Genomic DNA, 13,879 nt, shown 5'->3' with positions numbered 1-13,879 from the left:
CCGATGCCGATGTTCGGCCGATGCATCGGTGCATTTCTAGTCACAGGGACTCACCCCCAATCCAACCCTTGATGCTGAGTGCCAAGCCGGGAGGCATTGGGTACCATTTTATGTTAGGGTGAATACTCCTGTCTAAGACATGTATGTTAGGGTGAATACTCCTGTTAAAGACATGTATGTTAGGGTGAATACTCCTGTCTAAGACATGTATGTTAGGGTGAATACTCCTGTCTAAGACATGTATGTTAGGGTGAATACTCCTGTCTAAGACATGTATGTTAGGGTGAATACTCCTGTCTAAGACATGTATGTTAGGGTGAATACTCCTGTCTAAGACATGTATGTTAGGGTGAATACTCCTGTCTAAGACATGTATGTTAGGGTGAATACTCCTGTCTAAGACATGTATGTTAGGGTGAATACTCCTGTTAAAGACATGTATGTTAGGGTGAATACTCCTGATAAAGACATGTATGTTAGGGGTGAATACTCCTGTTAAAGACATGTATGTTAGGGTGAATACTCCTGTTAAAGACATGTATGTTAGGGTGAATACTCCTGTCTAAGGTGTTGGTCCCTGGGCGCTGTTACCACGCCAACCCCCTGCTCCTAGTTTCAGGATGGGTCAAAATGAGGCAAACTTCCCCAACTGGATTAATATACTTCCTCTTCATCTTAATCATGTCAAAGACTACTAAGACTAAGACTACCCTTTAGAGGTCTTTAGAGTTAAGACTTAAAGACTTAAGAACTTAATCTGAAGTCTTTAAAGTCTGAAGATTAAGGGAAGATGTTTATGATCGGGGTTTGTAATTTCATTCTGTGTGTGCGCGTGCGTGTGTGTGCGTGTGCCTGTGCGTGTGTGTGCGTGTGTGTGTTCTCAGGTCAGTCCGTTCATAGATGAGAACACCCGTAAGAAGTTCCTGATCTACGCCGGGAACGACTACCAGGGTCCAGGGGGTCTGCTGGACTACATCGACAAGGAGGTCATCCCGGACTTCCTGGGGGGAGAGTGCATGGTAGGGTAGGGGTGTGTGTGTGTGTGTGTGTGTGTGTGTGTGTGTGTGTGTGTGTGTGTGTGTGTGTGCCTTATGATATGAGAATCAACCTTTTGAATTACTAGGGCATCTGTTTCCCCTTGTTCAACCTAATTGTGTGTGTGTGCGTGTGTGTGCGTGTGTGTGTGGTGTGTGTGTGTGTGTGTATGCGTGTGTGTATGCCTTATGATATGAGAATAAATCTTTTGAATTACTAGGGCATCTGATTCTCCTTGTTCGACCTAATTGCGTGTGTGTGCGTGTGTGTGCGTGTGTGTGCGTGTGTGTGCGTGTGTGTGTGTGTGCGTGTGTGTGCGTGTGTGTGTGCGTGTGTGTGTGTGTGCGTGTGTGTGTGTGTGCGTGTGTGTGTGTCTGTGACAGTGCGAGGTCCCGGAGGGCGGCTTGGTGCCCAAGTCTCTGTACCGCACGGCCGAGGAGCTGGAGAACGACGACATCCGCCTGTGGACCGAGACCATCTACCAGAGCGCCAGCGTCTTCAAGGGAGCGCCGCACGAGGTGAGGCCCAGGACAGAGCACCGCTGCTGGGGGAGACGAGAGGGCAGGGGGGGGGGTCTGGCTGGGTCTCTGTATGCGAAGCTGGGTGGATCACGGAGTTAAAGGGAGTCAGTGAGAAACTCAGAAAGCCCAATGGGGTTCGGATGCGTTGTGATAGATTGAACAACATCGCCCCCTACTGGACTACACCTGGAAATGAACTTAAAACCGACAGATATGATATGACATATATGATATGACATGACCACGACTTTACACAATACAGGCGTGGCAGATTCGCACGGGATTAAGATTGCAGACGACCTCCGCAATTATGACAAATTTCTAAAGAGGTCCCCAGGTAATACTAGTCATCTGTGAATAGGGCTTTGGTTGTGACATATGAAATGTCACCTTCATCTCGTCCTAGTGGAGAGATTACATAACGTGAGATAGAAAATCATACCTCGCCATGCGGCTTCTGTTCGGTAGAATTCTCACACAATCTCATTTTCAGGTCAGTGCTTCTTCTCACGACATCGACGCTGACAGATGTTCCCCGTTTCATCTTTATCTCTTTCTGCCTCCCTCCATCCATCCCTCCTTCCTTCCTCATCTCTCTCTCTCCATCCTCCCTTTCTCGCTCTCTCTGCTTCTTTCTCCTCCATTCCTCCATATCTACCTTTCTTTTCATCCCCCATTTCTCTGCTTCTCTTCCTTTTTTCTCTCTTATCCTCTCTTTCCTCCCCCTCTCCTCCCCTCCCTCCCCTCCCTCCCTCCCTCCCTCCTCCACCCCCCCTCCCCTCCCCCCCTCCCAGCTGGTGATCGAGATCATCGACTCCTCCTCGGTGATCACCTGGGACTTCGACATGTGCAAGGGCGACACCGTCTTCCACATGTACCACAGCAAGCGGGCCCCCCAGACCCCCCCCCCGCCGGGAGCCCCCGCCGGCCCACGCCCCCCCCGGGGTCAACAACGTGCAGCTGATCGACCGGTCCTGGGTCCTGGGCCAGGACTACAGCATGGTGGAGGCACCGCTCACCTGCAGGGAGGGGGAGAGCGTGCAGGTGGGGAGTCCGGCAGCCGCCCCCTCGGTTCCGTGACCGAGGAAAGGGTAGCATGGTGGTTCTGGCCTGGATAGTTCTGTGAAGGGTAGCATGGTGGTTCTGACCTGGATAGTTCTGTGAAGGGTAGCATGGTGGTTCTGGCATGGATAGTTCTGTGAAGGGTAGCATGGGGGTTCTAGCCTGGATAGTTCTGTGAAGGGTAGCATGGTGGTTCTGGTCTGGATAGTTCTATGAGGAACAGTAGCATGGGGGTTCTGGCCTGGATAGTTCTGTGAATGGTAGCATGGGGGTTCTGGCCTGGATAGTTCTGTGAATGGTAGCATGGGGGTTCTGGCCTGGATAGTTCTGTGAAGGGTAGCATGGGGGTTCTGGTCTGGATAGTTCTATGAGGAAGAGTAGCATGGTGGTTCTGTCCTGTATAGTTCTTCAAGTCTTTGATTCAGGCTAAAGAGCAACCAACAAGCACATTGTTTATACTGTAGCTGTAGAACTCTAAGTTCTAACCATAAGTTCTAACTCTTAAGTTCTAACTCTTAAGTTCTAACTCTAAGTTCTAACTCTAAGTTCTAACTCTAAGTTCTAACTCTAAGTTCTATCTCTTAAGTTCTAACTCTTAAGTTCTAACTCGTCCGTCCCTCTCCTCAGGGTTCCCACGTGACGCGGTGGCCGGGGTTCTACATCCTCCAGTGGAGGTTCCACAGCGCGCCCGCCTGCGCCGCGCCCAACCGCATGGACGACGTGCTGGCGTCGCTGCAGGTCTCCTCGCACAAGTGTAAAGTCATGTACTACACCGAGGTCCTGGGCTCCGACGACTTCAGGTGAGCAGGGGGGGCTCTCCGTGTGTGTGTGTGTGTGTGTGTGTGTGTGTGTGTGTGTGTGTGTGCGTGCGTGCGTGTGTATGTGTGCGTGAGTCAGAGAGTGTGTGTGTGTGTGTTCATATCTAGACCGCTGTGATTTTCTATAGAGCTGTTTGCCAACCATGGAGACGTAAAAGTGATGTGTTGAAAGCAACCGTTGTCAAGACGTATTGTTCTCCTCCGTTCTCCAGTGTTCCTTATTTCCTCGGTTCCCTACGTTCTCCGTAATATCGTTTATGCGCTGTCCTATCCTGTTCCGGTGTACATGACTGCACAAGGCGCGTTCGAGCCTTAAGTAATATCACAAATACAGTAAAGATGCTTCCGTTCCTGTAGAGCAACGCTCCTCTGTTTTACTCCTTACCTTTTCTTTTCTGTATGCTCCTGTCGCTCAACAACCCTTCCTCCCTTCCTACCTCTCTCTTCCTATGAAGAACGGCTTGCTGTGATGTGCAGAGTTTGTAAGTGGCCTCGTGTTCCACCCACTTTCCGTGAGCTTAGCATCATTGCTGGTTTTGGCTGCTTTCGGTAACGCCTCTGCAACCCCCGCTAGCGGTTAGCGGCGGGGCTATGAGATGCTTGCGTCTTGCCGCCTTTGCTAAATGGTTTTTGTTAGTCTCAGCTAACAAACCGCCCCTAACCTTTCTCTGTTTGTGTCCCCTGCGCTAGAGAAAGGGAGAAAGGCACAAGCTAGCACTAATTTAGCACTAACTTAGCACTAAGCTAGTTAGAGAGTGTTGCTTCCACTGTGCATGCATGTTTGACTAACACTTCCAGGACACTTGGTTTGCAGTTCACAGTTGTTCTCCCACTTTGGTATTTCACCACACACACACACACACACACGCACACGCACACACACACACACACATACAAACACAGTACACACTTGTTAGGCCTAGCTAGTCCAGTCCCCTGGTGTATAATATGGTTCATAATGGATTATAGCTCCCAATACTTTATTCACAGCAACATTTCAACCCAACAGGGGTGTACCAGCCAAAAACACACAGAGGCAACACAAAGCACTTCACAGAAGGAACGTGGGAGAGAATATTCATACTGATTCCACCCCCGATTTTCCAGAGGGAACCAAAAGCCAGTTCACCCGTTTAAGCCAAAGACGACTGTTAGCATTCTTCCCTGGCCTCTTTCAACGAGACGATCGAGCAAGCTCCTGGAAAATGTTTTTTTTTATTACTGTATTAGCTATATCATAGGAACATACATGCATAGCATAAATACAACATTATAAGAAAATACATGCATAGCATAAAGAAACATCAACCTCAAACTCATCAGCTTTTTTCCTGCATTAACCTTCAGCTTTGTACAAATAGACATTTTAAAAAAAACACAAAAAAATACCACAGCCCCTCCCCCCTGCCAGTCAGTCAGTCAGTCAGTCAACCAGTCAGTCAGTCAGTCAGTCAGTCACAGAGCCAGCCAACCAGTCAGTCAGTCAGTCAGTCAGTCAACCAGTCAGTCAGTCAAACAGTCAGTCAACCAGTCAGTCAGTCAGTCAGCCAGTCAGTCAGCCAGTCAGTCAGCCAGTCAGTCAGCCAGTCAGTCAGTCAACCAGTCAGTCAGTCAGTCAGTCAGTCAGTCAGTCAACCAGTCAGTCAGTCAGTCAGTCAGTCAGTCAGTCAGTCAGTCAGTCAGTCAACCAGTCAGTCAACCAGTCAGTCAGTCAGTCAGTCAGTCAGTCAACTAGTCAGTCAACTAGTCAGTCAGTCAGTCAACCAGTCAGTCAGTCAGTCAGTCAACTAGTCAGTCAGTCAGTCAGTCAGTCAGTCAACCAGTCAGTCAGTCAGTCAGTCAGTCAGTCAGTCAGTCAGTCAGTCAAACAGTCAGTCAACCAGTCAGTCAGTCAGTCAGTCAGCCAGTCAGCCAGTCAGTCAGTCAGCCAGTCAGTCAGTCAACCAGTCAGTCAGTCAACCAGTCAGTCAGTCAGTCAGTCAGTCAGTCAACCAGTCAGTCAGTCAGTCAGTCAGTCAGTCAGTCAACCAGTCAGTCAGTCAAACAGTCGTGATACTGCATCGACTAGCCTATGGTTAAGAATATGCTACTGTTTGAGTGGCCTAGGGTTAAGAACACGGTACCTTTCTCTTGATTGTGTCAGAGTGCTGAGTGAATCTGTCTCCTCATCACAGAGTTAATCCCCTTCCCTCGGTTTGACTTGGCTGCATGACTCTGCATCCCCGCCCCCTGGGTGTGACAGGGCACGGAGCTGTGCACACATGAAAGAAGCCCCGGTTAAGACTCCATGGCTCTCTGAGCTTTGAGCATCTGTTTACATGAATATATTTCCTCTGAGCCAACGGTAACATTTTCTTTGTGTTTCTACCTCGCCCTTATTTTCTCCCCCTCGTCTCTCTCTCTTTCTCTCTGTCTCTGTCTATCTCTCTCTCTCTCTTTCTCTCTGTCTCCGTCTATCTCTCTCTCTCTCTCTCTCTTTCTCTCTGTCTCCGTCTATCTCTCTCTCTCTCTTTCTTTCTCTCTGTCTCTGTCTATCTCTCTCTCTTTCTCTCTGTCTCCGTCTATCTCTCTCTCTCTCTCTTTCTCTCTGTCTCCGTCTATCTCTCTCTCTCTCTCTCTCTCTCTCTCTCTCTCTCTCTCTCTATCTCCGTCTATCTCTCTCTGTCTCTCTCTCTCTCTCTTTCTTTCTCTCTGTCTATCTCTCTCTCTCTCTCTCTCTCTGTCTCTGTCTATCTCTCTCTCTATCTCTCTCTCCCTCCATCTCTCAGGGGCTCCATGACCAGTCTGGAGTCCAGCCACAGCGGCTTCTCCCAGCTCAGCGCCGCCACCACCTCCTCCAGCCAATCACAATCCAGCTCCATGATCTCCAGGTAGAACCCCCGGAGCCCCGGACTACCAGCGGCCATCCTCCATTGGACTACAATACCCACGACCCCCTTCCGCCCTCCCCTTGTGTCCCCTCTAGCACTTCCTGTCCGTCACTGTAGTCCTAACCACTAACCCGCGTGGGGCCGACGCACGCATGCACAACGGAGGACGAAGAAAAGCGACTACGGTTTCAAAAAAACAAACAAAGACGGATGTCGTCTGTGATTTAAAGGGCTCTGTTTTCTTTTGCACCCGTTTGTGTGCATTTTTCGATGCAGATCAGAACATTGAGCGAACGTTTCGCGTTGGTGTTTTCTCTTCGCCGGGAGTCGGAACGAAGGGCGCGAGTTTGAAAGCCAGCAGAGAGCGAGGCTGGGGAAAGCAATATTTTCAGTCGTCTGGGGAGCTGTGGAACTGGATGACAGAACAGGATGCGCTGTTACATATGAATTTACACACACACACACACGCACACACTCAATTTTACACAGTGGATGGGCTGTTACGAAGAAAAAAACGTACAGTCGTGCAAACACTTGTTAGGATGAGCTGTTACATACAGATGCCACACACGCGCACACACACACACTTACACACTTACACACTTACTTGATGACATGCAAAACACAGTATTGGCCATATCGCCAGTGAGATTTGTCACTCCTGGTGAATTGTTTATAGGGAGTTAGCATGTAACCGCTAGAAGCAATAACCAGTTTTCAGTTTGAATTTCTACTGTTGACATTTCTATTTATCATGAATATGAAACGTGGAGGTTGTCCTCATGGGTGCTTCGTACAGGTGAACTCTGACCTCTAGGTCCCAGGTTCGGGCGAACAGACAACGGTCACAGTTGTGCAAAAGGCCTCGACTTGACCGATGTGAACATTGCCAGGCTTGCTGTCAAGTTGATTCAAATTCCAGTACAATAAAGAGGTAATATATTTATTTAGAAAATAGCTTATATTTATCTAATGCGGAGTAATCCCTAAATTATCTGACCGGACTTGGGGGGAGACTAATGTCGTATGTTCTGTCCAGCCCTGTCCGTAGAAGGACAGAGTTTGGCATGCATAAATTACCGGTTGTCATGGGGATGCCTTGCCATTGAAGTGTGAATGTGTGCTTCTGGTCAGGCGAGCTCGCGCTCGTAAGCCAGTAAGACCTGAGACTGCGAGGGTCACCAATTGGATAGGTGAGACTGCTTCCTCTTATTGTTCAGAGTGGCGTAGATTTAGGAAGCGGAACAGGTCAAGCTTATCATTTTGCTTTTCGCGCCATAATTGAAATATGTATTCATACGTGTATACTATTGTTGGTTGGAGTTTGGTTACTCTGGAGCGGCTGTAGTTCAGTTGGTAGAGCGGGTCGTTCGATGATCGAAGGGTCAGTGGTTCGAATCCCAGCTCCGACTGTCCACATGTCGAAGTGTCCTTGAGAAAGATACCTAACTCCAAATTGCTCCCAATGAGCAGGTTAGCACCTTGCATGGCAGCTACCGCCATTGGTGTGTGAATGTGTGTGTGAATGGGTGAACGAGAGGCCATTGTAAAGCGCTTTGAGTGCCACTAAGTTGGAAAAGCGCTATATAAGTGCAGTCCATTTACAATTTACTCTCTTATAACTATATTCAAGGTGAATACTTGGGGCTATGCAGTGTGTGGTGAGGTGATGCGAGCTTGTATCACGGGCTGTACGTGTACATTAGGGCTGCCATGCTGCACCATCAGCCATTAGAGGGCTGTATACCGCAGTGACCACGCAAGGAACCGTTTTAGCCTTTTTGTCAATTAACAGAGTCAGAAATTGCATCTGCTCAGTTAGGGTCCACCACCTCAGCAACTGATGTGGATGAATTGATGTTGACATGCAATGCAATGTACTCATGCAAATACGATTATCTTTATCGGCCATTTTGTGCTTGTGAGGCACTAGGAGTGCAGCGACGGGCGCTCTCCGAGGGTCTTTGACCCCCCCTACTACTAGGGTGCCATGATTGTTTAGTCCATCTTGTGATGGAGTTATTTTGCCGAGGAGGCTGCCTCGTTGTCTTGGGGTTCGGGTGTGGACTTTGGTAACGTACGTACTGAAGGCAGAGGGCGGAGTCTCGTGAATTGTGCCTCCTTCCTCCTTGCTTCTTCCGCCTCCAAACTGATTGGGGGAGAATATTCTAGATGTCTTCATCTGGGTCTAGAACTGTTCTGTGAAGACGCCAAGGAATGGGAAACGAGCAGGTGGGGAAAGGATTTTGTGATTCATCCATGGATAATTAGCATGTCCTTATATGGGCATTCATCCAACGCCAGGAATTATTGGCTGTTAGTAGCACTTTTTTTCTTTTTTTTTCTTCTTTAAACTGCATGTTGCTTTTTTTAACAATCAGCACCTAAGGTCAAAGTTCAACATTGTGTGTTGTTAACTAGTGTGTCGTTAACTGCAGTAACACGATAACGCTTTACTGAGAGAAAGGACGAGCTGTTCGCAACAAATGAACGGTTGAACGAAAGACGGAGTGAATTGAAGAACGAATAAACTACAAAAATAACGATTGCACCACAATGTCTAGTCGTACATTTACCTCTCCTCTTCACTTCCGCTCACTCCATCTTTGAAGCATGTGTAGGGCTAGCTTCCCCCTCAACAACAGCTCTTTATCAAAGGAAGCTCATGTCCACGACGTGTTCCTAACTTCCCTCACAGTCCTCCCTTATACCTGACCTTGGATCATTTTTAGACATGGATCTATGTCTTTTTTCTCTCTACTCTCTCTCTCTCTCTCTCTGTCTCTCTCTCCTCACACTCCTGCGTTGTTCAGTTCCTATGTCTAGGACAGAGTGGATCAGCCAGCGCACCAGTTAGGTGGTGCACAACAATGTTCAAAGCTAGTGACAGATTTCCTGAGTTGAAGTGTGTGTTCAAGGTCCTTTCAAAGACTGGAATACCTCTGTCACCTGCCGACCCCGTCTTCTGACCTCTGCGCCAGTGGCATGGTGTCATTTATAATGAGGGCTATAACTTCTGCTTTCCTATTTCCACACCTTATCCTTCTGCTTGTCTCTCTCTCTCTCTCTCTCTCTCTCTCTGCGCTTGCTCTTCTAGCTCCTCTTCCTGTATGACAATGTTACATATTATCTCTCAACTTTGAAATGAATAATAATGTTAAAAAAATATATTGTTTGAATTAATATACAAAACAGCACATTTGCATTTTTGAAGCCATTAAACTTGAATCATGAGAATCAAAATGATGTCCTGTTGTTGACTGTATAATTACCAATGAATTTCATAGGTTATTTGATAGCCTACTGATAGTTAAAAGGTAATATATATATATAAGTGGTAAAGATTATATTTGTTAAAATGTGTGGTTTCAGACATTATAAGAGATATGATACAGTGGCCATCACTAGATGGCATTAAATCCCAACATCCATATGATATAGGCTACAGCACACAGGAAGACGTGCATACCAGCACAAATAGTGTTTTGTACTTTTGAACTTTGTGGCAAGCTATATTGATCTGTGCACACTGCTGATCAATGTGTTTGGAAGACTTGCTTACATTTCGTATAAACAGTAGAAACGTTATTAAACCAAACACGTCATTCACTGCCAAACAGCTGTTAGGCTCCACCCCTCTGTAACGACGTCAGCACTGTAAACACGGAAGAGCTCCACACACGTCACCGAGGGAAGTAAACACTAAACATATATACATAAATGTCGGTTACTCAAGAAGAAGAATTGGTCAAACAATGGGAAAGGTGAGTAGATTTCCGATTTAAAATTGGTGAGGAATTAGCGAGATAACGGCGACAGTCGGAAAAGGACAACCGCTCGAGCAGAACAGTTGAGAGTGCACGTGCAGCGATGGCGTCATCATACCTAATATTTGATAATTAAATCTCAAATTCACTAACTGAAACAGACCAGGCCAGGTCCAGCCTGGTTTATGTGCTGGGCTGGCTTGTTTCTGTTCAGGACTGGTAGGACGGAAGCTAGGCATGCCACTGAAATAGCTGTGAATTGAAATGACATGAAATAATGTCTGATACACATCAGTTCCAATGCTTCCAATGCTAATACAGCACAATAAGAGTGGGATAGCCAGTTAGCTCATGAGCTCACAACAGCTAGTAGCAGCTTCCATAACATTAATTGGTGTTAGAATAAGGGTTGGGACAGGATCTGACCTATAAGGCAAGGGGTAAAGGTTGGAGTGAAAGGATGAACATGTGGAGGTTTGGGGTAAAGTCCCATAAAGTCATCCCCACAGGGTCTTGAACCTCAGTCTCCGGTCTCCTGGGTGGGAGTTGTGGTATATTTCAATTCTTTACTTTTGGGTACAAAAGTACTTCAGGAGAAAAATGCGGTCAAATCAACAATTTATTGAGCATGCCTAACAGGTCAAATCTTCGGCAATACTAAAGTTCTTTTACGAGGTGGCGAGCTTATATCTTGACTTCAGGCCAAATATCACATGACAAACAAATTTGCATACAAGGGATGTTCATTAACACAGATCTGATCAACTAGTCTTGTAATTGGTCAACAGGTCACTGAGCTCTGCCCCCCTTCGGACATGGGGCAATCTTGGGTTCTTCCTGTGTCCTCCTAAGATCACGTTACAACTGTAGACTCCAGAGGTGTTATCTTTATTGACTCAGGGACAAAGGAATGTTTACTCAGGACAGGGCATCTGTTGTAATCTACATGTTAAACTACTTATAATAACAGAGTTCTACCTAAAGTGAAGTTTATTCATTATTCTTAGTAAATTGATTACTACATGAGAGTAATACAAATGTATTGATGTAATACAGTATAATACAGTATAAAAATATACTACAGAGTCCAATGCCCTGACCAATACTCTACTTGTGCAGTGGAGATCGGCGGGTTGATTTTGGTGTCCTAATTTATTTTGTCCGTAGTAAGGGAGGGAGTGCTAACCGGACAAACGCTGGCTTAAAGCCACGCACAAAAAGAGTGTTTCCGCACTGAATTTCAATTATGACCTGAATGTCTTGCAATTGAGAAGTCTCACAGGCGAGGGCACCCAAATTCAACTTTTCGCGTTGTAGGTGAGGCACGTACCAACATAAAATCAACGGTATGCAGGCCTGGTAGTTTTATACAGCAAAGGCCTTAGAGATGTAACGGTGTGAAAATTTAATATCATGATTATAGCGACCAAAATTATCACTGTTATCAGTATTATCGCGGTAATGTAAAATGTGCTGAAAATGTTCTAAAACTACCGATACACACGATGAAATAATTTTTATATTGAAAACCACAAATAAAATTAGCAGCACTAGACTTTGCATAAACACTAAAATAATGTGTCTTTGAGACTGTTCAAATCTGCCAAAGCTGATGCTGGACAGAAGTCGGGGCAATCAAACACGGTTTTAATAATAATTTTATTGCGATCAATTTAATCAAATTTAATCACGGTTTATCATTATACCGGTTATCGTTACATCACTAAAAGGCCTCACAACTTTCCACTATTGTCTTACCCACACTGTCAGTTTGCCTCATAGTGCACTAACTCGTTTACTAACCCTACATAACACGTCTATATGCATTTTATCTGAATGTTGTTACACATGGCCTATCCAAAGAGCACATTCTCTCTGTGGCATCAGTAAAGTAGCCCTAGAAAGAGCGGATGGGCACAGCTCTGCCAGCAGACCTGGATTCATCTCTCCGCCAGCCGACCTGGATTCAGGCCAGGGCACCTCAGCCATTGATTTGTGGCTGTAATGCAAACAGGGTGCCGGTAGTGGGTTAATGGGGTGTGATGTCCCTGGTCCCAGCGCCCCCCCCCTGGGCAGGTGTGTATAGAGCTGGGGCAGCAGGGGGGAGAGGGGCTCCAGACTGTCAAGGTTTTTTTTTGTAGGCTAGCTGTGCTGTGTAGAGGCCCTCCTTGACAATGTTTTGATGCGTTCCCTTGGTGACAGTGTGCCGTAAGAGAGTTTTTATAACATTATGTCTCACAGATTGCCTGTTTTTGGTCCATTCAGATCTGCATTAAAGGAGTAGTAAAGAGAAAATCATGTTTAGCCCTGTTTTAAGGTTACTTATGATCATATACAATGGTTCAGATCAAAAAGTTGACAAAACTAGCACTTTAGAGAAAGTCTGATAATTGCTCTTCCACCGTTTTGGTCGTACAATGGATGTGGGTGGGCACCGTGAAAAATCATTAAAAAACATGTTCAACTCTCGATTTTAATGATTTTTTACCCTGGCTAATAATGTAATAACCCTCCATGTATTACATGATTGGCCAGTTATTACATTATACATTTTTATTACAATAAGAATTGAAAAATGAATATTGGGCGTTATTACATTAATGGTAGTTATTACATTATTGGCCTCTACAGCTCTTAATTGCAGACATCATGTGTTATTACTGTGTTATTACTGTGTTATTACCGTGTTATTACCGTGTTATTACCCCTCTGTCCTGCAGTGAGCAGGCCCGTCTCCGGCAGCAGGTGGTGGAGGAGGATACCGAGGACTGGCAGAGGAGCCCCGACTTCACGGGCCTGGAGCGGGTGGGAGGAGTGGACCTGTCCTTCATCAAAGGGGACGACGTCAACGCCTGCGCCGAGCTCGTGGTGCTCAGCTACCCCGACCTGAAGGTAAATATCAAGTAAGGGATACGGTGTCCAGGTCAAAGGTCACACCAGAGATAAAAGCGGCGTGTCGTGTTACTTCCAGCGCTGAATACGGGCCGTGTCTCAATGTTGCAGTGCGCTGAATACGGGCCGTGTCTCAATGTTGCGATGTGGCGTCCTTTACTTGTGTGGGCCTTCATATCAAGTCCACAGCTGTTTGTCCACCTTTGCTTTAAGTGACCACAAGTCCTGGTTTCTATCCCTGCATGCTGTCTAGCCGCCCCCCCCTCCCCCATAAGCAATCTGTTCTTCATCACAGTCTGCAGCAAAGGTCCTCAGGATAATTAGGAGGGCTAGCTTGCAGAAGCTCTCCCAACCTGTGATATTCCCACTATTTCTTTCTTTCTTATTCTCCCCAGTTTTTGTCTCCTTTATAACTTCTTCATACTTTGTGCTAGAAACTTCATTCAAACTTTAAAATGTTCACGATGTTTAGCTCTTTAACGGATGTATTCAGATTCAGAGCACCGGTGGGTGCATGGAGATTGCCCGGTCCGTAGTAGTACTAGTAGTAGCTGTTACATACAGCTGCAGCAGCTAGCCCACCTCACATTTTCTCCAGGAAATGTCCTTTCTAGTTATATTTGTCAGCACACTTTGTTGATACCATAAGCCAATTTTATGGTAATGTAATAGAAGGGTAATGAAATGTTCCCTGATCAGGGCAGGCACGGTTGCTTCCCGTGGTTGCTTTCCATAAAGTTTGCCTTTCAGCTTAATTCCGTTTATTTAAAACATCTCGCAATTTACCAGCAAGTTTCCTGTTGAACTGAAATTTTGTTCAACTATGAATCATCTATTGTTGCGTGACTTGACGCTTGATTCTGAAAGTGACAGGAGAATGATATCAAACACATGAGAATGAGCGTCGTTCTAAA

At 46.2% G+C, this 13,879-nt stretch overlaps 2 protein-coding genes across 2 annotated transcripts in view; both read left to right on the top strand.

The window, feature by feature from the left end:
• Positions 1-6,310, top strand: part of LOC311311704 (SEC14-like protein 1) — a gene marked incomplete at both ends in the record, with an annotated part of 30,850 nt that extends 24,540 nt beyond the window's left edge. The window contains 6 exon segments of the mRNA XM_084441458.1: positions 885-1,019; positions 1,419-1,553; positions 2,351-2,458; positions 2,460-2,600; positions 3,246-3,418; positions 6,205-6,310. Coding sequence (XP_084297584.1) covers positions 885-1,019; positions 1,419-1,553; positions 2,351-2,458; positions 2,460-2,600; positions 3,246-3,418; positions 6,205-6,310 — 798 coding nt within the window.
• A 3,660-nt stretch (positions 6,311-9,970) lies between these two features.
• LOC311311703 (endonuclease V-like) overlaps positions 9,971-13,879 on the top strand; it is a gene marked incomplete at its 3' end in the record, with an annotated part of 15,956 nt that continues 12,047 nt past the window's right edge. Inside the window, exons 1-2 of the mRNA XM_084441457.1 lie at positions 9,971-10,070; positions 12,794-12,965. Of these exons, the coding sequence (XP_084297583.1) occupies positions 10,027-10,070; positions 12,794-12,965 (216 nt within the window). The 5' untranslated portion in view covers positions 9,971-10,026. The remainder of the gene's footprint in view (positions 10,071-12,793; positions 12,966-13,879) is intronic.

The sequence above is a fragment of the Borostomias antarcticus genome (genome assembly GCF_949987555.1).
Source record: "Borostomias antarcticus genome assembly, chromosome: 7".
In the NCBI taxonomy this organism is placed as follows: domain Eukaryota; kingdom Metazoa; phylum Chordata; class Actinopteri; order Stomiiformes; family Stomiidae; genus Borostomias; species Borostomias antarcticus.
This window is presented reverse-complemented; position numbering and strand designations above follow the sequence as displayed.